The 27981-nt window shown below is 47.5% G+C and overlaps 1 protein-coding gene and 1 long non-coding RNA gene across 10 annotated transcripts in view; one reads left to right on the top strand and one right to left on the bottom strand.

The window, feature by feature from the left end:
* Positions 1-8663: 8663 nt before the first annotated feature.
* On the bottom strand, positions 8664-16068 carry LOC102952054 (melanoma-associated antigen 10-like). 9 transcript variants are annotated; one of them, XM_042975178.1, is made up of 6 exons: positions 15839-16068; positions 12602-12677; positions 12193-12264; positions 11727-11830; positions 10427-10510; positions 8664-10350 (listed from the first exon to the last, which is right to left on the bottom strand). In XM_042975178.1, exon 6 carries the CDS (start codon positions 10281-10283, stop codon positions 9213-9215), a length of 1071 nt encoding a protein of 356 aa, XP_042831112.1. In that variant the 5' UTR covers positions 10284-10350; positions 10427-10510; positions 11727-11830; positions 12193-12264; positions 12602-12677; positions 15839-16068; the 3' UTR covers positions 8664-9212. The 9 variants fall into 9 exon arrangements, with proteins under 9 accessions (XP_042831112.1, XP_042831114.1, XP_042831111.1 ...); XM_042975180.1 differs by lacking the exon at positions 15839-16068 and adding an exon at positions 14584-14708 and having other exon boundaries at positions 12602-12687; XM_042975177.1 differs by lacking the exon at positions 15839-16068 and adding an exon at positions 14584-14708 and having other exon boundaries at positions 12193-12272.
* An 88-nt stretch (positions 16069-16156) lies between these two features.
* LOC122235524 overlaps positions 16157-27981 on the top strand; it is a 31302-nt gene continuing 19477 nt past the window's right edge. The window contains exons 1-2 of the long non-coding RNA XR_006213584.1: positions 16157-16216; positions 17779-17843. This is a non-coding gene — a long non-coding RNA (uncharacterized LOC122235524). The remainder of the gene's footprint in view (positions 16217-17778; positions 17844-27981) is intronic.

Here is a 27981-nt window from a genome sequence, read left to right as displayed (position 1 = left end):
GCAAGACTCTGGGATTATAGTCCTCGCCTCAGCCAGACTGTTCTGCCTTCCTCATTGCGGTGTTGAGACCTAAAATTAAGGCCTATGATTAAGGCTCAAGAGTTTTTAAATTTCTTTCTTTCTTTATTTTGAGAGAGAGAGAGAGAGAGAGAGAGAGGGAAAGAGAGCAAGCAGGGGAGGGGCAGAGAGAGAGAGAGGGTGAGAGAATCTCAAGTAGGCTCCACGCTCAGCTCGGAGCCCATCGCAGGTCTCGATCCCGCAAGCCGTGAGATCATGACCTGAGCCGAAATCAAGAGTCAGATGCTTAACCGACCGAGCCACCCAGGCGCCCCCAAGGCTCAATATCATGTGCTGCCTTGACATCTGGGAAATTGAGAAGGCCTTGAAAATCTAATTCCCTGTCCTCCTCTCCACTCTGCTCTTGAAGAGGTGGTCTCCTAGCCAAACAATCCTCCTTACAAAGAGAACCAGGCCAAGTTCTTACTCATCTTTGACTGGGTTTCAGTTCCTGCCAGCCCGCGAAACGATTCAGGCAAGGCTGTCACATCCTGCTGTGGGAGCCAGGGGTCATCCCACTGTCCCGATTCTACAAAGTCCATCTACCTCCCCCCTTCTGGACTGTTCACTCTCTTCCCGAGTGCACCCCCCATGTGGCCCTGCATGGCATGCTGTGTCCCCCTCCCCTGAGATGTAAGTACATGACCCGTCAGTCTCATCATACTGTCAGAGGTCGTGGGCTCAAGCAGCCCCAAGACCTAAGGCAGGAGTCCCTCCCTCACCAGCAGGGTGAATAGGAGATGATTGCAACCCTTGCATCTGTGGATTGGACTTCTGTAGAAGGCTTCAGTTGGAATGAGAAGTCTCATGTCTAAAATTTTGATGACCACTGTCCGCCAGTTAGATATAGAATGGATCAAGGAGAAATGGCCTCCAGGTACCCTGACCCAAGTTCAACGTCCAGTCCCTTGCTTGGTTCTCCATGACCAACTGTAGTTACTGTAGAGCCGACAGCTCCCTAAAACCAACACACTTGATTAGAAGAGGGGGTACTGGAGTGTGTGAGCTTAGATTCGCACAAACAGTGCCAAGAGCAGAGTCTGAGAAGTGACCTAAAACAGCAGATGTGCGACTGAAAACTCTTATCGCTGTGTATGTAAGATCAGCCACAAATAGACGGGGATATCTATGTATACGCATGTGTGTATATTACATATATGTGTGTATGTGTATGTCATATACAAAAGTATATGTAAGTATATACACGAGTACATATAGCTGTACGTGTTTTTAGAAGTACTCACCCAGAGATATACCAGAAAAGGTTCTCCTGTTTCCTTATACTCGGTGAGTACTTTTTCCCTTTAAAGTCTTTCCTGGATTTATTAAACTTTGATTTTAGCTGCAACCACATGACCCTAGAGATGTGGCCTGATCAGGTCTCTAGCCCAAGTCCCTCTCTTTGTAGTACAACCCAGGTTTCCTACTGCCCTCTGGACAGCTTCACCTGGACGGCCCACTCAACCTTGCCGTCAACATGGCTCACTCGTACCCTCTCTGTCACACCCCTCCTCGTTGCTACCCCTGACTCCAGTCCCCACAAACTTTCCCCCTCTATCCTTGATCTCAGGTAGGACAAACAGCTTCTGCCTAGTCAGCAACCTTCAGAACTCAGAAGCATTAGACACTCCCCACCCCCTTTCACAGAATCTCCTTAAAATCTGTCTCTTGACCTTCTCCCGCCCGCAGCCCGAATCAAGTGCCTTGTCACTTTCTTTTGCTCTGTTTACTTGGGGTTTTTAACTCATTACGTGCTCAATAAATATTTGCCGAATCACTAAATGAGATCACGGATGAATCGATCAAAACGCAAGAGGGTCACATTCGATGATTCAAAATGTGGAGCGTGTCCCCTGCCTGGGCCTCCCGACTGCATGGAAGAGACCCAAAGTGCTACAGCTGTTCACATAACTTTAGAATTCCCCTGGGAAACTCTCACCGGGAGTGTCACTTAGGACATCTCCTCCCTACATACAAACATCATCTTAGAGGTGGAGGAACTCTCAACGGGTAGTACACGATGCTTCCGGCACAGGACCCCACAAACCCCCTCACCCCCCAGTGATCTCCATGGGTTTCCATCCACATCATGCAAATGTCTGCACCCTTGGGCCAATCCTCTATCTGGTGGCAATGTAGACCAAAGTCCTAGCCATGGGACACCTACCCTCTAGTGTGCCAAGAGCTCAGAATCTGTGGGAGGCAGCCCGAGCCAGGGACAACACGGGGACCCGTTTCGAGGCATGTCCACACCCAGCCCTTTACCTGCAGAGTCACCGAGGTGATTAGTCCCAGGGCACTGTGTCTCCACTTCCCACCTCCTTGCAGCCGCACACTCCCTTCCCCTGCTCATTAGTATCTCTGGTCTGTCTCAACCGTCACACGTCGGTCACCACCCCCGTGCACCCACATAGCCCCAGCCTCCACAGAGGGGTCCACCGTGCGCAGGGGAAACACATTCTGGTGTCCAGCCGGCACCAAGGCAGCTCTCAGCCCTGGGACGCCAGCAAGGGTGCCCTGGACCACTAGAGTACCCAAGAGTGCTGCTCACCCAAATGACACAGGGAGCAGCTGTGCTCTTCTTGACAGGACTTAGGGTGGCCCTAAGGTAGGGGCTGGTGCCCGGCATGCTGCGGGGCCACTCCTCCAGTTGACCTATTTACTCAGACCTCACTGAGACGTCCAGCCAGTGAGGACGATTCTGAGATCTCCCAAGCTGATTCAAGTAAATTGTCCAGTACCACCCACCCAGGTTCCCCACCATCTCTCCTTCTGGACGCTTCTCCCAATGCTGAACTCCGCACTCAGAGCCCTGCCAGAGGCCCCCTGCACTCGGTTTTGCATACGGTCTCTCGTGTGGACTCTGACCCTTGCTCTCCCCACGATGCTTTCAGTTCCCCTCACTGACTAAGGGGGTCCTGTCTGGTCCCCTCCCCCAGCTCCTGGTCATTCTGGCCGAATCCTTGCTTTTCAAAGTAAAAGAAAAATGTCCTGCTGACCTTTCAGGGTTCTAATCATGCCCAGAGGAATCTTTTTGCTCAGGACATCACTGCATAAATCCAGCTTTACATGGATGAGAGATTAATTTTCTGCCTACCTAACCTAATGAGAAAAGGGGAGACGCAAATTAAAATAACAATTGACACAATAGTTTTCACTCATAATTTTGATAAAAATTGAAAAGATTGGTAAAATGTTTGTGAGCGTATAGGATATTCACATATAGTAATTTGTGAGAAAACATGGTGGAACCCGATTTAGGCAATATTGATTAAAAGTTTTAAATATTCATAACCTTTGCATGTTATCCCAACTTCAGTGGTTTGTCTCTTTTATTAGAAAGCAAATTCATTTTCCCAAGAATTCATGTTTAGAAAGATGTTGATTTCAGTTCTGTTAACCATAGCAGCCAATGGAAAACAATTGTGTGTCCATCAGGACGAAAAGTGTTTAATTATTTATGGCACATACATACTTTAGAATTCTAGGGAGTAAGCGCTACCATGGAAAGATCTTTCATTCACTATATGAAGTGCCAAAGGTAACTGGAAGGTTAATATACACATCGCTACCCAGTATGTTAAAAGGAAAACAACGTTATATATACATGAAAAGCCTAGAATAAGCTTGAAAATAATACACACCAGATCGGTAATTGTGGTTAACTCTGAGAAGAGGGCTGAATTTTGGAGGAACTTCGTAAAAGGGAGAATTGTGATTGATTTGGATTTTTGGAGTTTTGTTTACAAGAACGTATGAACGACTACCTTTGTAAGTAAAATACTTTCAAAAGCCTAAGGCCAGAAATAGGAGGTGTGTATTAATCAGTTAAAATAACTGCAAAGCTGGGGCGCCCGGGTGGCTCAGTCGGTTGAGTGTCCGACTTCAACTCAGGTCACGATCTCACGGTCGGTGGGTTCGAGCCCCGTGTCGGGCTCTGGGCTGATGGCTTGGAGCCTGGAGCCTGTTTCGGTTCTGTGTCTCCCTCTCTCTGCCCCTCCCCCATTCATGCTCCGTCTCTCTCTGTCTCAAAAATAAATAAACGTTGAAAAAAATTTTAAAAAACCCTGCAAGCTGTGGCAATCGACACAACCTGAAATATGATCAGCTTAACACGTCATTCACATAAATTCTGATGTGGGTTGGCAGGGACTTTTCTCAGGTAACTCAGGGATCCAGACTGCTTCCATCTTGGGGCTCTACATCTCAACATAGGGTCCCCATGTTTGCTGCAAACGACAGGTGGGCCACCCAGGAAGGAGAGAGAGACAAGGTGTGGATGAGCACTTCTGATGTCTCCCAGAAGCTGACCCCCACGAGGTGCTTAAGGAAAAGGAATTTGCTATGACATCAACCCTCTTCAATTCTTGGAGGAGTTTCTGAGAAAAACAAGTTTGCCTTGAAATCCACCAGCTTTTGCAAGAGCCTACGATGTGACAGGTGCTCTCAAATACAGGGTCACATCTAGTTTTCCAGGGAGGCTCTCAGTCTTAGCGGGGAGGACTCACCCTTCTTCACTCACTAGCACTCTTTCGAACTGACTGCCTTTTGCAATAACTTCTATCATCTCAGCAGACGGAGGATTTTCTCCTTCCTTGTAATGCAGAGTCGGAATCTTAATTTATGAGCCTCTGCTGCCTTCCACACAACTGTAACATCCTGAAAAGCTTTTGGCACACTGCAAACCAGGATTTCGCTGTGGGGCCACTACACAGACAAGGAGTAACGGAAGGATGGTTGTGTTAGTCAGCGTGGGCTGCTCTAATAAGATTCCATCAACGGGGTAGTTTAAACAGAAATTTCTTACTGTCCTAGGGTTTACAAAGTCCAAGACCAGGGTGGTGGCAGATTCAGTGTCTGGTAAGGACCTTCTACCTGGTTTGCAGCCAGGCAGCCAGCCAGCTTCTCCTTTTCTCATCACATGGCCGAGAGGTCTCACGTCTCCTTCTTTTATAAGGACACTAATCTCATCATGGAGGCCCCACAATCATGATCCCATTGAAACCTAATGACCTCCCTAAGGCCCCACCTCCTAACACTACCCCACTGGGGGTTATGGTTCCAAAGGATGAATTTGGGGAGAACACAAAACATAGAGTCCATAACAGTGATTGTTTTTTTTCTTTTTAAATCAGAGCTAGTATGTCTGCTAAGGAACTGTTCTTAACTTCCTAGAAGGACTCCAAGGATTTTAAGAATTCAGCCTCGGTAGATGTTTGCTTACACAGAGATTTCCATGGCCTTTCCTTATCTACCATTTATGAGGGAGGCTTTAGGATTTGCTTGTTTGTGTTTAGTTTTTTTGTTTTTTTTTTTTTTTTGAGGCTTTGGGTTTTAACCACGTGGGTAAACTTATTCATCTGTGTATGTGTTCAGTGGACAACGTCAGAAACAGGCAGCCCATTAAAATCTTACCGCAAATATCATGGTGGTTTCAAAAGTAATCTGACTTCAGGGGCGCCTGTGTGGCTCAGTCAGTTAAGCGTCTGACTCTTGATTTCGGCTCAGGTTATGATCTCCTGGTTTGTGGGATCGAGCCCCGCACTGGGCTCTGCACTGACAGTGGGGGGGCCTGCTCGGGATTCTCTCTCTCCCTCTCTCTCTGCCCCTCTCCTGACTATGATAAATAAACATTTTTAAAAAAAAAACTCTGACTTCAGAGTTATGTCCCGATAACCGGTAGATTACGTGTCATATCAGACTCCACTCACAAGCCTATTGGGAAAACACTCTGACAGGTTTTTAAATACACCCAGTGGGGATGATCCTAGGGCTGTCATAAAAAAGTACCCCAAACTGGCTGGCTTCAAACAACAGAAATGTATTCTTTCGTAGTTCTGGAGATCTAACAGTCCAAGATGAGGGTGTCAGCAAGGGAGCTCCTTCTGCAGACTTGGAGGAAGAACTCTGTCTCCTGGCTCTCTCCTTGCTTCTGCCAACTGCCAGCCATCCTTGACGTTCTTTCCTTCCAGATGCTTCACTCTAGTCTCAGATTCCATTCTTCACAGCCCCTCTTCCATGTCCTCCGTGTGCTTAAATCTCACTCTCCTGTCCATTATCATGCCGCTCACTGTTTTTAGGGCCCACCCTAAGTCCAAGAGAATCACAACTCAAGATTCCTAAAAGGCATTCACGTTTGCAAAACCGCTACTTCCAAATAAGGCCACATACACACATACGAGTGTGCCCCGTTGTTCAAAAGTTCACACTATGCCACTTCACTGTCATGAAAGATCTAGGTCAGTACCCGTTTCTGCTACCTGAAAGAAATCCAAAGAATCTTTTAAGAAAAAAAAAAAAGGTGAAAAGCAAAACTAGATGCCAGCATTTGTCCCGCAGCGAGCCCTTGCAGGGGAGGTACACGCCCCGAGCAGAGAGGGCAGTGCTCCCCAGCTCCTTCCCCTAGCAACTACACTCAGCGTCTCAGCCTCAATCCACCATAACTTTGAAGTTGTCTTTGAGCATCTGTACTTTACCTTGATTTATTCTGTGCATCTACTAGCAAGATGTGTCCTTTAGTATCAGAAAAGCCTAAGAGAGGTGATTTTGGGGGTCTGGGGATGCTAAAAACGTTTTCCATATAATTAATGGTAGTCTTTCCTCCACGTTATCATAGGGATGCTCCACTTTCAGATACAGGGGGAATTCGATAGGAGATCGGGGCTTGGATATATCTTTGGCGGGGGGGAGGGGGGGCGGGGGGGCGGTCACCATGCAATTTACTACAGATGGATCTAAACAACACTTGTCAAAATCAAACTTTGAAGTCCATGGGGCTCTTGCAATCAGGGCTCCAGGGTGGTCTGGGACAACCAGGGGACTTCTGCAGGGGTAGGAATGTCCTATGTTAGGGGCAAGGCAGATGGTTCAGGGGTGTCCACTGGGAGCAGAGCACAGCCGTCAGAGGAGACAGTGAAAAGCTGGGCAGTAGGCCGGGGTTCAGAGTTGAATGGGAGGACACATGGGACGACCCAGAGGAAGGTGCTGTAATTCAGGGAATTGCTGGGACTGGACACAAATGCCAGGACCTGGGCAGAATCAGCTATGAAGGTATCAGAGGGATCAGAGCAGGAGTCCCCTAGATAAGTGAAGCTCCATCAGTTCCCAAATTATGTTTTATTCTCATTTCCTCTTCCTTCTTTAGGGGCCTGCTTTTAGTACCTTGTCACATCGTCCCTCTTTTGCCACCTGAGAACCATTATGAAGTACTAAGAGAAATGGCGTGGGACAGAAAACCTGCCTCAGGTTATGGGGAGTGGAAACAATGTGGACCCTAAATAAACTCAGACCAGAGTTATGGTCCCAGCTCCATCACTGGGCTGGGTATAATCTTAGGGATATTACTGATCACTATGAGCCTTCGATTCATCATCTGTCAAATGGGTTTGACGATGAAGCAAGGCTGCTGGAATGTATGTGAAGGAAAGTAGCTGGCACAGTGCCTGGCATTTATTGGATCTTTAACAAATGGCAGCTATTTCTAATATTATTTTGTCCCCAGACCCTACTGCCCCCTCCTCTGGGATTTTGTGTTTATACAGGACATCTCAGACGATACACAGCTCAAGAGGAGACAGAATATCAAATCAGGCAAAAATGCAGCTTCACAGATAAAATTCATTACATTTTTTCTCTTAGGGGATATATTAATTTGGTTATGGGTTAGCCTTTCTCAGCTGATAGAACTCAAGTTCCCAAACTTTGAATCAAAGACCAACTCCTTTCTTCCCTTCTTGCTGTTCATCCAAAACACTATTTTCCTTCATTTCACTCTCCCCCAAAACCGAAATATGCTTAGATTTGGCTTAATTACACTCAAGATAACCTACCTTTAGGGGCACTTGCGAGGCTCAGTCAGTTGGGCATCTGAGTCTTGATGTCAGCTCAGGTCATGATCCCACGCTTGTGGGATCGAGCCCTGCGTCATGCCCCATGCTGAGCGCGGAGTCTGCTTAAGATTCTCTCTCCCTCTCCCTCCGAGCCTCTCCCCTGCTCGTGCACACTCCAAAATACAACACATAAATACATTTTTAAAAAATAAAACCTACCTTTAATGTTATTTTAATGGTGTAGGCTCTGGTTCTCTCAGGCCAGGGAAGAGTGGCAGCCAAGTGGCTTCAAGGGACTATTACCCTATGCTCAGGAAATCATTGCAGACGATGGATAGAACACCTAGTCACTGCACTGTGTTAACCGTGCTGGGACAAGAGCTCAGGCCATCTTCCATACCTGCCCCGGATGGAGATTTCCCTCTGGCTTCTCCATGATACAAAATTGACTACTAGGCAGTTTCCTATTCCAGGCTTTTCTGTCACCTCTAGAACACATCACCCTGCTACCACACACAGGAGGAACTACGGTTCCTAAACTGCCTTGGCTCAAGGGCATTTCTACTTGACTGCTCGCATCTGGAGTTTCACCTCCTCGCTCCTTGTTTTCGCATGTTCTTCACGTATTGGAAGACATCTCACCATCTTCCTGGTGATAGCTGCTCCTAGCCCCTACCGTTTTATAATTAGGGGCGTGACTTCCGCTATCAACACAGTGCTTTCTAAGGAGAAAATACCCAATTAACATTTGGCAAATAAATGAGCCAGTAAGCTGGATCTTTCATTTAATAAGATTTATTAAGATTATGCCTACTTCCTTCAGTAAGCCAAGCAAGTCCAGGTATATGTCTTTTAATTTTACAGAACAATAAATTAGTGGTTAAGGGAATCCAAAAATGAGCCACCTTTTACATTCCATTTTTTTCCCATTTTCTTTCACATTTCCAAGGAAATTCCCATTCCAGTGTTGTTATCTTGTCCCAGATCACAATATTTGATATTGTGATATTTGATATTTTATTTTGTAAAATATCAAAAGTCATATTCTTAAATCTGAGAAACATCAACAGATATGTGACAAATTCATTCACACACTTAGATTCTAAAGCTAAAAAACCTTCCAGTAAAAGAAACAGCATTTGAAAAACACCAAAAGGTAAAAAAAGATAAACTTCCAAATCATCTATGTAGAACAGGAACACAAAGTTGTTGCACACTGTGTTCTCCCCAGTTTGACCCTGACCCTCTACTCAGAGCCAGGACTGCCCTCTTCAAATAGAGAGTGAATATTCGGGCTCCCTCTTCAGTTGGGGCGGAAGCTGCTGATCAATGCTGTGCAATGAACATAGCAGCAGTACTTTCCCCAGATCCAATTCTGGCCCAAGCCCTCTCTTTCTCGTATTTTAAAGCCTCCTCATACCAAAATGAGAAGGAATGGGAGTCAATCCCTTTGATCTTAAGCAAAAATTCTAGAACTCTCACCTTGGTGATTTCAACATGGGCCCTGGGACCCCACAGGAATTCATAGCGTGGAGGATTGCTGTCAGGCACCCGCCGGTATTCTAGGTAATTCTCATACACCCAATCTATGGTGATGAGCTTCCTGGGCTCCCCATAAATGAAATGCTCCCTCCCGGGATACACTCCCATAATATTCAGGAAATCCCAGAGGTCTTCCTCAGGGATGCAATTGCCCTCTATGAAGATCACACCCAGGATGATTATCAGGAGACCGTTCTTAGGCATGCCGTGGGTGTCACTAGACACCTCAACACTAGTGAGGTCCAGTGAGTTGACAAAGACATAGGAGGGGACAGAAATGTCCACCTCCCACATATCAATGCCAAAGATCACCTCCATAAACTTAGAAGCTTTCTTAAAGATCACAGGGAAATGTTTCCTGTACCTTTTCATGATAACCGTCAGCATTTCTGCCTTTGTGACGGGCTCCTGCAATTGGTACTTAAGAATCATGAAATTCACTAAATCAGCTACCCTCTCATCTAGTGGGTCTGTGGGCGAAGATTCGGTGTCTGTTGAGGTCTGCGGGAAACATATATCTTCTTCTTGGCTACTGGAGCCTCCTTCTGATGTGCTCCGTGATACGGAGAAGAAGCAGGGGCTCTGAGGGTTGTGGGGAGGACTCAATGTTGTGGCGGGCTCCTTCTCAGGCTCCTTCTCCTCCACCTCCTTCTCCTCTTTGGAAACCGGGATCACAGGAGAGGAACGCAGAGAGGAGGAGGTGGAGGGATAGGAGAAATTGAAAGAGCAAGAGGAGGAAGTCTCCTCCTCCTCCTCAGCCTTGAGAACGTGGGCCACCGCCAGGTCCTGTATCTCATTTTGGGCCTGAAAGTCTGGTTCCAACGTGAGCCGCGGACGCTTTGGAGAGTGAAGCATGATGCCTCTAGTTGGCAGCAACAAGTAGAAGTGTGAGCGGGATGGTGGGAGATCGGGTGCCACAGGCCTGGAGACAGAGGGAGAGGATCAACAGTCTCAGTAGAGAAACACATCCTTGGCAGCTCTGACAAAGGCCAACTTACAGGCTCTTTTGGCGGCGGGGGCGGGGGGACGCTCTCGGGCTTCACAGGGCTCCTGTCTTCCTGGACAGTTCGTCCTCTGGAAACCTGTAGGAGGATGTGAGAAAGTTCCTGAGGGTGCAGCCAGCCGGCACAGCTCAAGGCTTCCAGAGCCAACACTGGGCAGGTGGAGTCGAGCACTGGGGGGTCCCTTCTGTTCTGACACGGGCGGGTCCTTGATAGACATTCAGGATGTGTACCTCACCTTGGCTCCTAGCACTGCCTGGGCCTCCTCTGCTCTGCTGAACTGAGGACATGTGTCTCACACCAAGACCTCACCTCATCATACCCGGAGCCCCGAACAGGCTCTGTGAGGTCCCTCCTGCCCTGCAGTGGATGATCCCCTCTGTGCTCACTAAGGTTCTCACCTTTTCCCTAACAAGACCTGCCCAACCTTGGCCCCCTGACCTTGGCCAAACCCTCTCCGACTTCCCTGCCTCTGCCAGCCTCAGGCGAAATTTTCTGCACAGGAACTCACCTTCCGGAGACCAATGAGAAGGAAATGAAAGAGGAACACATTTGACCTTATGAGCCCAAGGCCTCCCTGGGTGACAGCAAAGGCCGGCCAAAGTCTGTGGGAATCCCTCCGTCCTAGGCGAGCGTTACCCTCGTTCCTCAGTTTGATGCCTGATAGGGCCTGTGACTCCTCCCTCTGCTGTCCTGAGTCTGGTCCCTTCAGAACAAGCCTTCACCTCCCTGAGACCACCAAGAGAGTGGCGGCACACCACATCTGTTCACTCTGGCTGGAGCCTCCCAGAGCAGACAGCAGGGGCAGGCAGGGCTGGGTGTGCCTTCAGTCCTCACTCAGGGTCCCTATCTGAAATCCTGGCAGTAACGGGGCCACCTCCCTCTGCTGACCTGACGTGGCTCCTCCTCAGAGCAACGCTCTCACCTCCCCGAGAAGCCCTGCACAAGAATGAAGAGGCAACACCTCTTGCCGCCTTTGCTAGGTCCTTCCAGTGCTGACAGCAAGGGCTGGTCCCCATCTGTTCTGTGGTAAGGCTAACCTCAATCCTTCCTCATGGCATTCATCCCTACTCTTGGCATGGCCCGGACCACCTGCTGCTGACTTAACATCACTCCCTTAGACTATGACCTCGCCTCTCTGGGACACCTCCCTCACCCTGGAGAAAGTGAGGGCGTGCCATATGAAGGCAACCCTGCTTGGGTCATCCTAGGGCTGAGAATAGGAGAAAGCCAGACCGTAGGGGATCTCTTCTTTCTGGGGTGGGAAGTACCTCTGTTCCTCACCAAAGGCCCTTACCTTAACTCCTAGCAGAGCTTGGGACTCCTCCCTCTTCTGATCTGATGTGGCTTCTTCAGTTCCCCTGCCTTCACACTCAGAGTAAGGACCTCAGTTCCAAGTCCCTCAAAACAAAAGTGAAGAGACATCACAGCAAGCCACACCTTCCCAGGTCTTGCTGACATCAGGGGCGAGGCCTCCTCTGCCCCAGATGCAGGGGGTTTCCCTCTGTCTTTCCTCAGGGTGTTCTTTCTTCCTGGTAGGGCCTGGGCTCACTTCCTCTGAAATCACCCTCTCAGACCAAGGCCTCACTTTCCAGAGACCCCCTCCACCCACCCCATGCAGGAAGTGAGGGTATAACACATCTGGGCATTCCTACTCAGATCCTCCCAGAGTGGATAAGTGGTGACAAGGGAGAGTTTCCGTGAGGCTCTTTCTGTCTGGGTTGGGGGGCACTCTTAGTCTTCCTTCAAGATCCTTACCTTACCTTGACTCGTCACAGATCCTGGAACTCTTCCCTCTGCTGATGTCACCAGCTCAGGCCAAGCTCTTCACCTTCCTGGGATACTCCAAACAAAAGTAAAAAGACACCAAATCCAGCCACTCCTGCCCGGGGTCTATTCCAGTGTGGGGAATACACCCAATCCTCCCTCGAGGTATTCATCTGTACTCCCAGCAAGGCCTGTCCTACCCTCCGCTGACCTAAAGTCTCCCGCTCCAACCAAGACCTCACCTCTGTAAGACACTCTATCCCCTTGACTCCTGGCAGGGTCTGTGGCAGAAGTGAGAGTTCCTCCCACCTGGCTACTCCTGCTCAGATCCTCCCAGGGCCGTGATTCTGTGGGTCCTTCTTTTCAAGGAGAGGGGCTTTCAGGCTTCGCACCAAGGATCCTTACATTGACTCCTGACAGGGCCTGGGAATCCTCCTCTTCTGAACTGCTGTGTCACCTCCTGAGACCAAGGTCCTCACCTCTGTAAGACACTCCCCCAGACAACGTAAGGAAATGCCACATCTGGCCAACCTTGCCTGTGGACTCCTGGGGTGGACACGAGGGGTGGGACAGGGCTGAGGCCTCCCCTCTCTTGGGGTATTTTCAAGGCAGGCCAAGACCCCATCTATCTGAGGTGGAAGGTCCTCTCCATCCTCCCTCATAGTCTTCTTCTTAATGACTGGCAAGGCCTGGGACTGTACCCTCTAGTAACCTGATGTTACAACCCTCAGAAAAAGCCTCACTTCCCTCAGACTTCCAAAGTGTAAATCAGGAAACGCTGCGTTTGGCAACCCTGCTGTGTGGCCTCCCACGGCTAACAGCAGGGCTAACTTTCTGTGACACCTTTCTGCAGGATGAGAGATACTCTAAATCCTCCCTCCGAGTCCTCACCTTGATACCTGGCAGAGGGCAGTACTCCTCCTGCTGCCCTTGGGCTACACCCATCAGATCAAGGTCTTCGACCTCCCTGAGACCCCGCACCAGAAAATACGGAGGGGAGGCCACATCCAGTAGCCACCGCCCTGGTCCTCCCGTGTTGCCAGCAAGGGCAGAACAGCACTGGGTCCCGTCTGGGACCCCTCTGGGGAAGGGGGTGCCCTGAGTCCTTGACCTGACTCCCGCTGGGCCCTGGGACTCCTCCCTCCGCGAAGCTGCCCTTGCCCCTTCAGGCCTACGCCTTCATTCCCCCGACAACCTCCAAGCAAAACTAAATAGAAGCCACATCCTGCCCCCCCTGCCCTGGGTCTCCCAGGGCTCCCAGCAGGAGCCGAATCCCCTCTGCTCTGCAGGGGGGGCATCGCCTCTGCGCTCCCTCAAGCACTCAGAATGCTCCCTCAGACAAGGCCTCACTTCCCTGACACAGGCCCCGCCACGCCCTGGAAGAAGGGAGGGGACACCCCATCTGACCACCGATGCCCGAGTCCTCCCTCCGCGGGGACTGAGTGGGGCCCATCACGAAGCCTGCAAATAGTCACATTGACTCCTGACAGGGTCCGCATCCCCTCCCTCCTGCTGACCTGGGGACGGTCCCTCAGCCCTGGCCACCGTCCCCTAGAGATGCCAGGGACGGCAGTTGGGGGGGGGGGGGGGAAGGACCGCCACCTGGGCTCCACGGTCCAGCCCGGCTCCTCGGGGCTGACGGGAGGCGCAGGGGGTTCTGGGCCCCCGGCGTCCGCACTGGACGGTCCGATCACTTGCCCCCGGGTCTGCCCCTCGAAGCCCGCCAGGGGCCCGGGCTTCGCCCACCACCGAGCCGCAGCCACCTCGGCACAAAGAGCCGCCCGTCCCTCAGCCGCCCACGTCCGGGGCCCCGCGCGGGGCCTCGCGGGGCGGCGGGCAGGGGCGGCGCACGCCCTCCGTGGCGGGAGCGTCGTCCCCTCGCCGCCTGTCCGGCCGGGGCCGCGTCCCCCCGCCCCGCGAACAGGCCCCCGGCGCGCAGACCCCGCGGGGGGAGGTGCGGGCCCCCCGCCCGCCCCGGGTCCTCACCCGCTGCCCGGCGGCCGGCCCTCTGCTGGCCCCTGAGTCGGGGGGCCCCGCACCCCCAAAATGCACATCACCGCCCGCCGTATTCGCCCATCCCGCTTTGGGGCTTCCCCAGGGCGGCTGGCTCAGAGGGCCGTGGGCCGTGTCCCCCTCCTCCCCCAGGGACCTCACCCTGCAGCCTCGCAGAGCCCAGGCCTCCTCCCCCTGTGCCCTAAGTCCGCAACCCCCGGGCCAAGCCTCGCGTCCCCCAGACGCCCAAGACCAAGGTCGCCAAACGCCACAGCCCACCACACGTGCTCGGGGCTTTCCAGACCTAACGGCACCGGCGGGGCCCAGCCTGGCCCCCGTCCCCGCGGGGGGTGGGGGGGTGGGGAAGCCTCCCGCCTCTCCCTCAGGGTCCTCACCTCCGAGCTTGGCGCAGCCCGCGAGTCCTCTCTCTTCTGACCGGAGTGGGCTCCGGTCAGGCCGAGCCTCACGCCCCTCACGCGCCCAAGACGCAAGGCCAGCCGCGCCACGTACGGGGACCCTGCCTGGGGTCTCCCCGGGATGACCGCAGGGGCGGGGCGTGGCTAGACGCTCCGTATGCGCGGGTGGGCGGTGCCCCCGCGCCTCCCGCCTAGCTGCTCTGAGGCCCCGCCCCTCAGGCGCCCCAGATACAAGTCGCGAAGTAGAACATCCGGGGACCTTGCCCCGTCTCTTCAGCGTTGGCAGTAAGAGCCGGATGGGAGTGGGGGCCCCGTGATCTGTGGTGGGGTCTCGCCTCACTCCTCCCGCGGGGTCCGTATCCATCGCTGGCAAGGGCTGGCACTCGTCCCTCCCCGCACCTGAGTCGGGCCCCCCCAGACGAAGCCTCGCGTCCCCCAGACGCCCAAGACCAAGGTCGCCAAACGCCGCTGCCCACCACGCGTGTTCGGGGCTTTCCAGAACTAACGGCACCGGCGGGGCCCAGCCTGGCCCCCCTCCCTGCGCGGGGTGGGGGGTGGGGGGTGGGGGGTGGGGGGTGGAAGCCTCCCGCCTCTCCCTCAGGGTCCTCACCTCCGAGCTTGGCGCAGCCCGCGAGTCCTCTCTCTTCTGACCGGAGTGGGCTCCGGTCAGGCCGAGCCTCACGCCCCTCACGCGCCCAAGACGCAAGGCCAGCCGCGCCACGTACGGGGACCCTGCCTGGGGTCTCCCCGGGATGACCGCAGGGGCGGGGCGTGGCTAGACGCTCCGTATGCGCGGGTGGGCGGTGCCCCCGCGCCTCCCGCCTAGCTGCTCTGAGGCCCCGCCCCTCAGGCGCCCCAGATACAAGTCGCGAAGTAGAACATCCGGGGACCTTGCCCCGTCTCTTCAGGGTTGGCAGTAAGAGCCGGATGGGAGTGGGGGCCCCGTGATCTGTGGTGGGGTCTCGCCTCACTCCTCCCGCGGGGTCCGTATCCATCGCTGGCAAGGGCTGGCACTCGTCCCTCCCCGCACCTGAGTCGGGCCCCCCCAGACGAAGCCTCGCGTCCCCCAGACGCCCAAGACCAAGGTCGCCAAACGCCGCTGCCCACCACGCGTGTTCGGGGCTTTCCAGAACTAACGGCACCGGCGGGGCCCAGCCTGGCCCCCCTCCCTGCGCGGGGTGGGGGGTGGGGGGTGGGGGGTGGAAGCCTCCCGCCTCTCCCTCAGGGTCCTCACCTCCGAGCTTGGCGCAGCCCGCGAGTCCTCTCTCTTCTGACCGGAGTGGGCTCCGGTCAGGCCGAGCCTCACGCCCCTCACGCGCCCAAGACGGAAGGCCAGCCGCGCCACGTACGGGGACCCCGCCTGGGGTCTCCCCGGGATGACCGCACAGGTCGTCCGAGACCAGGACCCGATGTCTGGGGTGAAAAAGCCCTCAGTCCTAGCTCGAGGTCCTCGCCTTGGCTCTGGGCTCTGGCTGAGCCGCTCTCCTCTCTGGAGCTGAGCTCATTGGCTGCAGCACAAGCCCCTCCCCTTCCGGAGAACATCAAGGTGGACGTGAGGAAGCACGGATGGCTATCTGCTCCAGGGCGACGGAGGGTTGACGCCAGGCGTAGGGTAAGCTCCCTGCCACCACCCTCCCATCTGAGGCTCTAGGCGTACCCTGGGCCATGTCCAAGGTATTTACATTTACTACTGATAGGGCTTGCCTGTCAGCCCTTTTGCGGACCTGATGCGGCCTGCAGTCCAAGGCCATTTGCCTGAGACTCCCTCTCTCGGAAGAGGAAGTCAGGGAGGCAGCGCTTCTGCCTGCCCGACCTGCCTGGGACCTCCCATTCTGATACCGTGGGCGGCTCTCTGTGCGTCGCCCTGGGTCTGGGGACGTAGTCTTCGCAGTCCTCCCTCCAGATCCTCGGGATGCCTAGCAGAACCTGGGTCCCCTCCCTTCTCCTGACATGAAGCTGGGCCCCTCACATCGAGGTTCTCACTTTTCCCTGATGCCCTAGTAGGGGCATCAGGGGACACCGCGTTTGGCCACCAAGCTCTAGGGCCTCCCAGGGCTGAAAGCAGGTCAAGGACTAGATTCTGTGGTGCTTCCTCTATTTGGGGCCAAGCTATATAGTCCTCCTTCAGGGTCCTCACCTTGATGTCTGGCGGAGACCAGCTGCTCCCTTCTGAGCACATCCAGTGACCATGCCCTGGAGCGTCCCAGGGCTAACCACAGAGACAGGGCAGGCTTCTTCTGGCCCTCAAATCCTCCTTCAGGACCTCACCTTGTCACCTGGCGAGATCTGGACTCCTCCCTTCGCTGACCTCTGTCTGCCACCCTCACACCAAGGCCTCCACCTTCCCGAGACCCTCAAGCTGGAAATGAGGGGCCTGCTCAGCCTGGGACCCCTGCTCGGAGTCTCCCAGGACTCACATCAGCAGTAAAGCACGATTCTGTGGGATAACCTCTGTTCTGGAATGGGTGGGCCCCTTAGTTCTCTCTTAAGGGTCCTCACCTTGTGTCCTGGCTTCTCAGTTAAATACCATGAGGGAAATTAGAAATCGTCCCTGCCTGCCAGCGACTCTTTGAGAATGGTTTCAGGTTCCAGGCTATTGCATTGTCCAGTGCAGTGATTTTCTTTTTTTATAACTGTCACTCATAGCGAGAAATATATTATACACATTGTGCATCTATCCAAAGTGTTTATGTAATATTTTTTTCATGAAAAAATACTTATCCTTACTATGGGTGATTCATTGTGATACTATTCCGTTTTTAGTTCATACTTTATATTCTGCTAAACTAATTTTTTTGAAGAGTCCTTACTCATTAGCATGGTTTCAGATGATTATTAGGAGACTGGAGTCATAGTGCCTCAGTGAACCCCATCTTCCCTGCCGTTTTGACATTGCCCCCCCCCCGGGGGGGCTACTGGCATTTGTGCCCTGAGGCACGGTCTCAGATTTCTGCAATGAAGCAGGAGCAGAAGTTGAAAAGGTTTGCTCCTCCCTGTCCTGCCATCTGCCTTCTGTTATTACAAGCTACGAAGTCTCCCCAGCTTAGGCCCAGAACTTCCTCACCCCAAACATAAGTACCTATTCAGCACAGTCCTCAGTCTCCCCCAGGGGTTTCTCATGTTTGGTTGTTTCGATTTTATTGTTGATATTTGTTTTTATCCTCCCTTCCGTAGTTTTCTGGGCTTCATTCTGGGAGAAGACAGCAGCCCAAGCTCTGTAGTCATCTTGACATCTACAGGTAAGACGTTAAGTCTGTAAATACGAATTGACATCTTTACTATGATGTGTATTCCACCAATGAATATGCTATACTGCTCTGTTTGTTTGGGACTTATTTTACCAGAATCTATCAGTAAACTTTTATAGTTGTTTCCGTAAAGATCTCATACATTTTTGTGATGATTCGTTTAAGGTAATTTTTGGATCCTGTGGCTGTTGGGATGTCTTCTATCACGTGTTCTAATTAGTTACTGTTTTTGTGTGACAAGCCTCTGGCTGTTTGTTAGAGTGAACTTATACTATCTTTCTGAGGTTTCGTATTCATTTGAATATTCCACATGCTTATTCCTTGGAATTTTCTACATAAGTGATCATATCACCAAATAGTATCTTTCTTTTCAGTATTCATACTCCTTACTTATATATCCACAGCTATGGTTTTGCATTTCAGTGTAGTTTTGAACAGTTGAGGTGATAGCATATACCTCTATCTTTTCTCAGACCTTACTGGAAATGCTTCTAACATTTCACACGAAAGCATGTTTGCTGTAGATTTTAGGAAAGGGAAATTCCCTTGTAATCTTAGCTTGCTAAAAGATTTAAAAAAAAATTCCCATGAACTTGTGCTGAATTTCTAAGTTTTTTATTTCTGTACCCACTGATGTAATAATGTTTTCTTTTCTCCTGTTATGGACTGAATTACGTACCCCAAAATTCGTATGTTGAGTTCCTAAATCCTAGTAACTCGGCATTTGACTGAATTTGGAGATCTTGCCTTTAAAGAGGTAATTAAGGTAAAAACAAGGTCATATGGGTGGGCCCAAATCCAGCATGACTGGTGTCCTCATGAGAAGAAGTTAGGTCATCCTTTAGATGACACATAAAGGAAAGATCATTTGAAGACACAGGGAGAAAACAGCCAACTGCAAGCCAAGAAAAGAGGCCTCAGAAGCAACCAACCCTGCCATCACATTGATCTTGGACTTTTAGGCTCCAGAATTATAAGGAAATGAAGTCCTATTGTTTAAGCCACCCAGCCTGTGGTAATTTGTTATGACAGCCCTAGCAAACGAATATACTCCTTTAATTTGTTAATGTAGGGAATTACAATGGAAAGTATTTTCTCATGTTAAATCATGTTTTCGCTCCTAAGACACAGTTTATTCATTTAATTCACTGCTATGCTGAATATGCTATTAATCTGTTTAAGATATTTACTGCTATGTGAGCGAGCTTAGCTCGCGTGTTATGTTCATGGGGAGCCCTCATCTGGCTTTTGAATCAAGGAGAGCTAGCCTGGGAGAAGTAGTTGAATAATTGCCCATCATTTTGGATGCTTTAGAAGAGATTGCATGAGATAGTGAATTACTTCTCCCTGACCGTTTGCTAGAACTGGCCTTCAAGACTGCCTGACCTGGAGTATGTAAGGGTTGCCTGATCTTTGAATACAGTTTCAGTCTGTAGCACTCGTTAGAATTCTCTGTTTCTTTGTGAACCAATTTGGCCATTGTTTCCCTAAAAAGCAGTCTATTTCACTAAGGTTTCAAATTGAATGGCATATTTATAATAAAACCTTTCTTACAGAAGTCCTAAAACCTACACATCAGTAAAGAGAATAGTATACTGTACCCAATATGCCAGATACTCAACATCGACAGTCACCAATGCATGGCCAATCTGGTTCTAAATTATACCCCCACCTACTCCCACCCCCACCCCCAATCTCTGTCGCTAGAATAATGTGAAGCAAATCCAAGACATCATACCATTCCTTCTCTAAGTATTTCAGGATGCATTTTTAAAAGATAAGGACTCTTTTATAAAATATAAACCCAATACAATACCCCAAAATTAAACAAGTCATTGATATCAAATATCCAGTTATTTCTCACACTTAACTGAAGGCCTTACATACTTTTTTAAAAATCTGTTTCCTTGAATTGGTGCCCCAATAGGATCATTTTTCCCCTAAATCATTTTAGTCTATAGGTCTAAATATCACCTACATATCACCTCTTTTTTGCTGCAATTTTTATCGTTATACAGTAACAATACAGGTCTTCTGTTTTGTCCTGGTTCCCGTAGTCTGGATTTTGCAGACTCTAACACTTCGGTGTCCTTTGAGACTGTGTTCCTCTGCGCCCTGTATTTCTTTACATTGCTAATTAGAAGTAGAAGCTTGAGCAGATGTTTTTTGAATTTTTGTCTTTTGTTTTGCAAGACTACTCCATAGGTGATGCTGTTCACTTCCATTAGGAGGTACATAATACTGTTTGTCCTTGTGCTGATGCTGGGTCATCAATGGTCATTGTGTTTATCCATTAATCCTTGGGGGTTGAAAACTGATCATTCTCTCATTCTTTTCTAGCTTATTAACTGAAATATCTCTATATGTAGAAACTGTCCCTTGTCCACCATTTGGTTATCCTGAGGGAAAGATATTTGCTGTGTTCTTTTATAATATTTAAATCTCCTCTGCATCTATATTTTGTACAATTTAAGTTCTATTGTTTATTTCTGCCTTTCTCTTCAGTAACTGATATTTACAAAACTTGTCTAATTTTATAAGTGTTTCCAAAGAACTGGCTTTGTTTTGGGGCTCTATTTTCTATTCTGTTATTTATGCATTTATCTTCACTATTTCCTACCCTTTATTTCTTTTGCTTTAATGCTATTGATTCCCTAGCTTCTTGAATGGTTTACATGTTTTAAATATTTGTTTTCTAAGACATTTATTTCATGCTATAATATTTCCCTCTGAGGATCACTCGGGCTGCATCACACAGGTAAGTTAAATATATCACCCTATTGCATTATTGGAATTTTTTCAATATATACAAAAAGTAGGCAGTGTAAAAACTTTTTTGAGTAGGATTCGAAAAGGATGAGAGACATAGAATGGTATTTAGAGCAGGTTTCAATATCCAAGGGTATTTTGGGTTTTGTTTTCTTTTAGTTATTAATTATAGGAGAAACTGAAACCTATTTAATGGCAGGTAAAAGAATTGACCTTGTCCCAGGAATGTGATGAAGTTTAATACTAGAAAATCTATCATTATAATTGGCCACTCATGTAACAGTCAAGAATCATCCAGGAAAACAGAAACCATAGTAGACATTTAACACAGAAATGATTTAATTCAGGGAATTAGTTACATAAGTGATGACGAAGCTAAACAGGGGCAATCCAAGGAATCCAATAACCAGCAACATAAAGAAGTCATTACCACTTCTAGGCTGGAAGAACAATGAAAAGAAGAGACGGTGTTTCTGGAGCCTTGGTGTTGGGTTCAACAGGATCTGGAGCCATGGGGCTCCTGACGGGGCTGGAGCCATGGAAAATATGTAGCCATTAAAGAGGAAACCAGCTGATGCAGAGGAAGGAGGAGAAAACTCTGGCTGCTCCATCCTCCTAGCTTCTAATCTTCTGTTGGTCTGCCTTTTGGCAGAACCCAGATAGCATTTGTTGACCAGCCCAAGGATTCAGCCTGTGTGTACTGTAAGGCAGAGGACAAGTGAGGGATGGATGTAAGGGCAGATAAGTCTAGAACAAGCATGCCGCATTGACAGATTAAATGAGAAAAATCATACCCAAGCCGATACGGAAAAGCATTCAATAACATATCCTGGACCCATCCCACACCTTCTCAAGTCCAGGCTAGTTTAGGCACCCATCTCTATGCTCCCGTACCCCTTTCGTGCCCCCCTCTCATTCTAGCATTGATTTCCAAGCTGTAATTGATAGTTTACTCATCTATCTCCTCCACTGGACTATAAGCTCTATGAGTGTAAAGACCATGCCACGTCTCCCACTATATCCAGTGTCTGCAATTGCTTGGATCAGAGTATGCACTGTAAAATATTTCTTGTTGAATCATTTGATTTGTTGATGCCTTTTAATTGTTAAATAAAATGTGTAATTATTTTACTTTATAATTTTTCCTAAGTTGAGTATCCCACAAAAGATATGATTGTACAAACGTAAACATAGAAATTGATTATGGTAACTGCTTCCATCTAGTCAGATTACACTCTTACTTCAAGTAATTCGCATCAACTATTATCTAACCTAGGAATTGCATCGTTCTTAATGTTTACCTGTCAATGTTTTAGAGACATAATCTTAGATACCTACGAAGACTGGGAAGTTAAGGAATCATGGAATGTATATGTTGATAGCCTCAAGGAAAAGGTCTTGAAAAGTTAGTTCTTTTTCCCCACAAATTACTTTAGTAATGGAATTTTCTCAAAAACAGTGAGTAGAAAATAGAACTATTAATCTCAGAGATTGACAGAATATATTTCACCCAGAATTTAATAGAAAAATAGACAAGGCCACCTAGTCTGGGTGTCCTAAATGACCTTAGTATTACATGGATATCTGGCTGGAAAGAAATTCTCTCCATAATACATCATTCCCAACCTTTAGATCTTATAATCATTGATTCACAGCATAGGAAAGGGACCTTGAAGGGGGCATCTAGTCTAGTCACCCATTAAAGTTTTTAGACACACTGGTTGTTAGAAAGTTCTTTATATAATGTCAGTAACTGGTCCCTGTGTAACCATTTATTCATGAGTTCTATTTCTGCTTTGTGAAATCACAATGAGGCTGCCCAAGCAACCACATGACAAACCTTCAGATGTTTGCAAATAGTCAACATGTTCTCCTCCAGTCTTTCTTATCCAAAGCAGACATTTATTTTTTTCAGGAGATTCCCATATATCATGGTGTCTAGACCTTTACCGTCCATTACATTAGCCACTAGCCACCTGTAGCTATTGAAATTGAAATTTAAAATATTTACTTCATCCGTCACATTAGCCACATTTCAAGTGCTCGATAGCCACACTTGGCTAGTAGCTACTGTACTGGAAAGCACTGATAAAGAGAACATTTCCATCATCATCATCTTTGCAAAAAGTACTGTTCTTCAGCACTGGTCTAGGCCTTTCGTTTTCTTAGTATCTTCCCTCTGGAAACACTTACACTTTGTGGATTTTCGCCCTAGATCACTGTATTCCTCACTGTTCAGCCAGAGAAACCGAAACATTAAGATCCAAGTCCTCATAAGGAAATATTCTTTTCTGTGAAATATGTTCTATAAATTTGATTTCTATTTCCAAGCCTGTGGATATTTGCTTTGCAGTGTTGCAGTTTTCAAAACCAGAAATTCTAAACTCCTTGAAGAATTCTAATAAGTTCCTGAAATGGTTATTACAATACATATCTAACTGCTTTTATTCTATGATAATTTATTCACATGTGCTGCTTAAGCACAGGCAACCCCCGTCCTGGCATTCAGGCCAGAGAGTTAATATCTGTGCACATGCTACAGTGACAGGTTATGAGGACAGATAGGCAAATTGAGCTCCCACCTCTGGTCCCCACACTTCACCCCTGTAGAATACCTCTCTCCCTGATTCACATCTGCTGCCATCACCGTTACTGCTTGTGCTGCCGCCACCACCATCACTGCCCCCAGTAGGAGCTCAGGTTCCAGCTGTCACCCTGCTGAGGATCCATGACACCCTGGACTGCACTAGGCGGCCATGCCAACTGCTTGGCATGCACGCTGCCTACCACCCACTGAGCCTGTAGTTCTGAGCTCGCGCCTAGCACATCTCCCTTCCTCATGCACGAGCTTCATTGCCCCGTCACCCTCCACGTACAGAAAACAAGATCAAAGATAAAATGAAGAATTTTAAGATATCAACAGCAGAGCATTAAACCAAGAACAAGGCCCTTCTAAGAATGGGGCTTTATGCATCTGTACGGGACACACATCCATGAAGATAATAAATGCAATAAAATGAAATACAATTAAATATTCACTTTTTCAGTGAACATGGGGAGGCTTGGCGGGAAACTATTTTAACAGTAGAAACATGAGGTCGTGGAAATATTAACTGGGCAGTAGGAATGGAAAGGTGTGAACAGATTAAGAGTGTTTTCTTCTTCTGAGAGTGAGATTCTTCGTATAAATAACTCAAGTCTAACATTATACAAAACGGGCAAGTCAGTGGTTCACATAACCAAATGAGAGGGTATGTCTGGTGTCAGAACAGCTGGAACTGAGACCTCAACTGCCTCCTGACTGCCCTAATGTCCCTGTTCTCTCTTGTGTGCCTACCTCTGTGACCAAGGACACTTGGATGCTCTACTAGGACTATTGGGTTTGACTGGGAAGAAGAAGCAGTTTCCTTCCAAGAAGATGGAGATGTTCCCGAGAAGGAAAGAGATGCTGAGACAATGAACCAGGCAATAGAAACTGCAGAAACAGTCTCTAAACAAATGTCACACTTTTTCCAATGTTTTATAAATAGAAATGGAGGCTAGAGGGCAGTACCTTATTCCTCCTAGGGGGAAGAAGCCAAATTTACATCTTGCTTTTCCTGTGCTCAGGCTTTTCTTCTGATATGAGGAAGGGATATGTCAAGAATGATTCCCCAAATCAGAATAACAGATGTCTGAAATTATCTCTTTGGGTTGTCCACCCTTTGTTCACCTCCATTAAATCTAATAACAAAGAGCAAACCACAGATGCCAAAAAATATCCAAATAAAGCACAAACAAAAAACAGTAGGAACTCCACACCCAGAAAATCTACACGAACTGTATTTTCAATAATTCTTTTGTACATTGTTAATGTATTTATAGATGAGGAAGATGAAGTCTAGAACCAGGAACTTTGATCTTCCTGATACTTTTTTTTAATATTACACGATTGTATCTTTCCTCTTGGACTCACAGGATCCAGGTAAATGAGAATGTGAAGAATATTCTAATGTGAGCATCTAATCAAAAATCAGATGCTAATTGGAACAGAGTTTAAGTGCTATGATTTTTTTACTTGTCCAGAAAGTAAGCCAAATGGAGGCATATTGGGATAGTGGGTATGATAGGATTGGAGGGTTAACAGAAAAAGATTTCTCCAGTCTTACCCTTTCCCCAGTGTACTTCACCTTCAAGAGCAGAGCATTCGTCTTAAAGCATAGCTCTTAGCAGCTCTGTGTCTCAAAAATCAAACTTCCTGCTCTGGTGAGATGATCAAGCCTCAGGAAGCCAAAATGCCAAATGAAATAGGATTGTCACCAGACCCTGAGTGACTCTCATCCTTGAAGGATGATCAGCTCAGATGCCACCACTACCCTCAATTCTCCAAACGGTATTCTCTCTTTACCCACATGTGCCGGCAGTACTTTGCCTTCTGTTGCCAATCACGGTTTGCCTGGGTTTGGCACGATTTTGTAGATGTATGTCTTCCCTTCTAGAATTCCAGAATTAAGTGCACAGGTTGACACATAACTAGTCAGGGGTAGAAATAAACTGTGATGGGGCCACCGAAGATTGCTTTCAGCATCAGAATACCCATGCCTCTTCTTGCCAAAGGAATCATTGTGCTAGAAGTCTGAATTGCATGGTGGTAGCCAAAGGTGACTGCCTCTGGTAGCTGGCTAGGCCAAGCCAACTGAGGACAAGGCAACTTGGGAAAGACTGCATCCTAGCTCCAGTCTGGCACTAACTGGTATTTTAGTAGAAACAAGTAGATTCGTAAAAGGTGCACCCGTTGGTTGTTACAGCTTTTGAACACTCGACGCCAGGTTTTCTCTATATACTAAAAAGTAACGTTTTCTGGTTCCCTTGGAGCATCTTGTGAAAAATCTGCTCTTTTCTCTCCCAAGTTCAGTTTCTGTAGTACACTTACATAATTATGCTCAATACATTTCACTTGAGTGTATTCCTTTCTCCTCTTATTTATTTCTGATATTTTATGGAAAATCACTTAAGTGATGAAACACTCTATTTCCAAGTGTATCTTCAGGCAAAAGAGGAAGGAGTAGATTTACAGACGGTGCATAAACCCAACATTATGAATATCTCCCAACAAACTGCTATTTACAACAAGCAGGCAATTTTTGCCATACTTACAAGAAGACATAAAATTTTCTAGAATCCATAACACATCATATGGACATCAGAAAGGAACTCCAGGCAGCTATTTCCTCATGGCAAAAGGACAAATCAACAAACCAAAGACCTGCTGGGATATCAAAGTAGTTACACCAGGACAGGACATTAATTTCAAATATAGCTTAAATGTTAGAACTGTTAGAATAATAGAAAGATTCTTGAGGTCAATGCTAAAGAATAACCCTGTAGTCGAGGCTACTTTTACTCTTCCATGTCATTTTCAATATTTTTAAGATAACCTTCTAGTTACAAATATTTATAGGAAATATGAAACATGAAAAAACATGTAATGAAAAAAATGAAAAAATAAAAATTCACCTATAATATACCACTCAGGGATAAGGGTCTTGAAAATACTGATATATTTTGGGGCACCTGGGTGGTTCAGTCAATTAAGCATCCAACTCTTGATTTCGGCTCAGGTCATGATCCCAGGGTCGTGGGATCAGACCCCAGGTCGGGCTCCGTGCTGAACATGGAGCCTGTTTGAGATTCTCTCTGTGTGTGTGTCTCTCTCCCTCTCTCTTTCTCTCCCCCTCCCTCCCTGCCTCCCTCAACCCTTCTCCCCTGCACTCTCTCTAAAATAAATAAATAAATAAATAAATAAATAAATAAATAAATAAATAAATAAAATGTGAAAATATCGATATATTTCCTTTCAGTCTTATATTCAATGTAAATATAGAAGACCTTATTTAATGTAAACAGTCTAAAGAGTCAGTTAAAACAAGAATCAAAAATTATACTAAATATTTTTAGTAGGCTTTATTTTTTAGAGCATATAGTAGGTAGGCTTTTCAAATTGGCTTCTTTCACTTAGTAATATGCACTTAAGATTCCTCCATAACGTTTCCTGGCTTGAGAGCTCATTTCTTTTTAGCTCTACATAATAGTCCATTGTCTGGAAGTATCACAGTTTATCTACCTATCCATTCACTTCCTGAGGGACATCTTGGTTAATCCCAAGTTTTGACAATTATGAATAGAGCTGCTATAAACATCCATGTGCAGTTTTTGTGGGGACATAAATTTTCAACTCTATTGGGTAAATACCAAGGAGCATGATTCCTGGATCATAGGATGAGGGTCTATTTAGTTGTGTAAGAAACTGCCAAACCATCTTCCAATGTGGCTGTACCATTTTGTGTTCCCACCAGCAGTGAATGAACATTCCTGTTGTTCCACATCCTTATCAACATTTGGTGTTGTCAGCGTTCTGGATTTTGGCTAATACTTGTGCAGTTCTGTCTCATTGCTTTAACTTGAAATTCCCTAGTGATATATGGTGTTGAGCATCTTTTCATATGTTTATTTATTTGCCATATGTACCTTTTCCCATGAGGTGTCTGTTTAGATCTTTTATCCATTTTTTTAAATTGGGTTATTATTTTCTTCTTACTGAGTTTTAAGAGTTGTGGCATATTTTGGATTATAGTTCCTTATCAGATACACCTTTTGCAAATATTTCCTGCCAGTCTGGTTTGCCTTCTCATTCTCTTGACAGCATCTTTTACAGAAGTTTATAATTTTAATGCAATCCAGGTTATCAGTTATTTCTTTTATGGATCATGCCTTTGTTGTTATATCTAAAAAGTTACTGCCATACCCAGAGTCATCTGGGATTTCTCCTATGTTATCTTCTAAACTTTATAGTTTTGCATATTATATTTAGGTCTGTGATCCATTTTGAGTTACTTTTTGTGTAAGATCTATTATCTAGATTCATTTTTTTACATGTGGATGCCAGTTGTTCCATCACTTTTTTCTTAGTTTTTATTTAAATTCGTTAGTTTATCATATATAGTGTAATATTATTTTCAGGTATATAACATACTCATTCCACACTTCCACAAAACACCTGGTGGTCCACATGACAAATGCACTCCTTAATCCCCATCGCTTATTTAGCCCATCACCCCACACACCTCCCCTCGGGTAGCTATCAATTGGTTCTCTGTAGTTAAGAGACTGTTTCTTGGTTTTCCTCTCTCTTTTTTTCCCCTGTGATCATTTGTTTTATTTCTTAAATTCTACATATGAGTGAAATCACCTGGTATTTGTCTTTCTCTGACTTATTTCACTTAGCATAACATTCTCTAGCTCTGTCTACGTCATTGCAAATGGTAAGATTTCATTCTTTTTCGTGGCCGAGTAATATTCCATTGTATATACCACCTCTTCT

The sequence above is a fragment of the Panthera tigris genome, chromosome X, assembly GCF_018350195.1.
Source record: "Panthera tigris isolate Pti1 chromosome X, P.tigris_Pti1_mat1.1, whole genome shotgun sequence".
NCBI classification, from domain to species: domain Eukaryota; kingdom Metazoa; phylum Chordata; class Mammalia; order Carnivora; family Felidae; genus Panthera; species Panthera tigris.
Note: the sequence above shows the minus strand (reverse complement) of the source record. Positions and strands in the feature narration are given on the sequence as shown.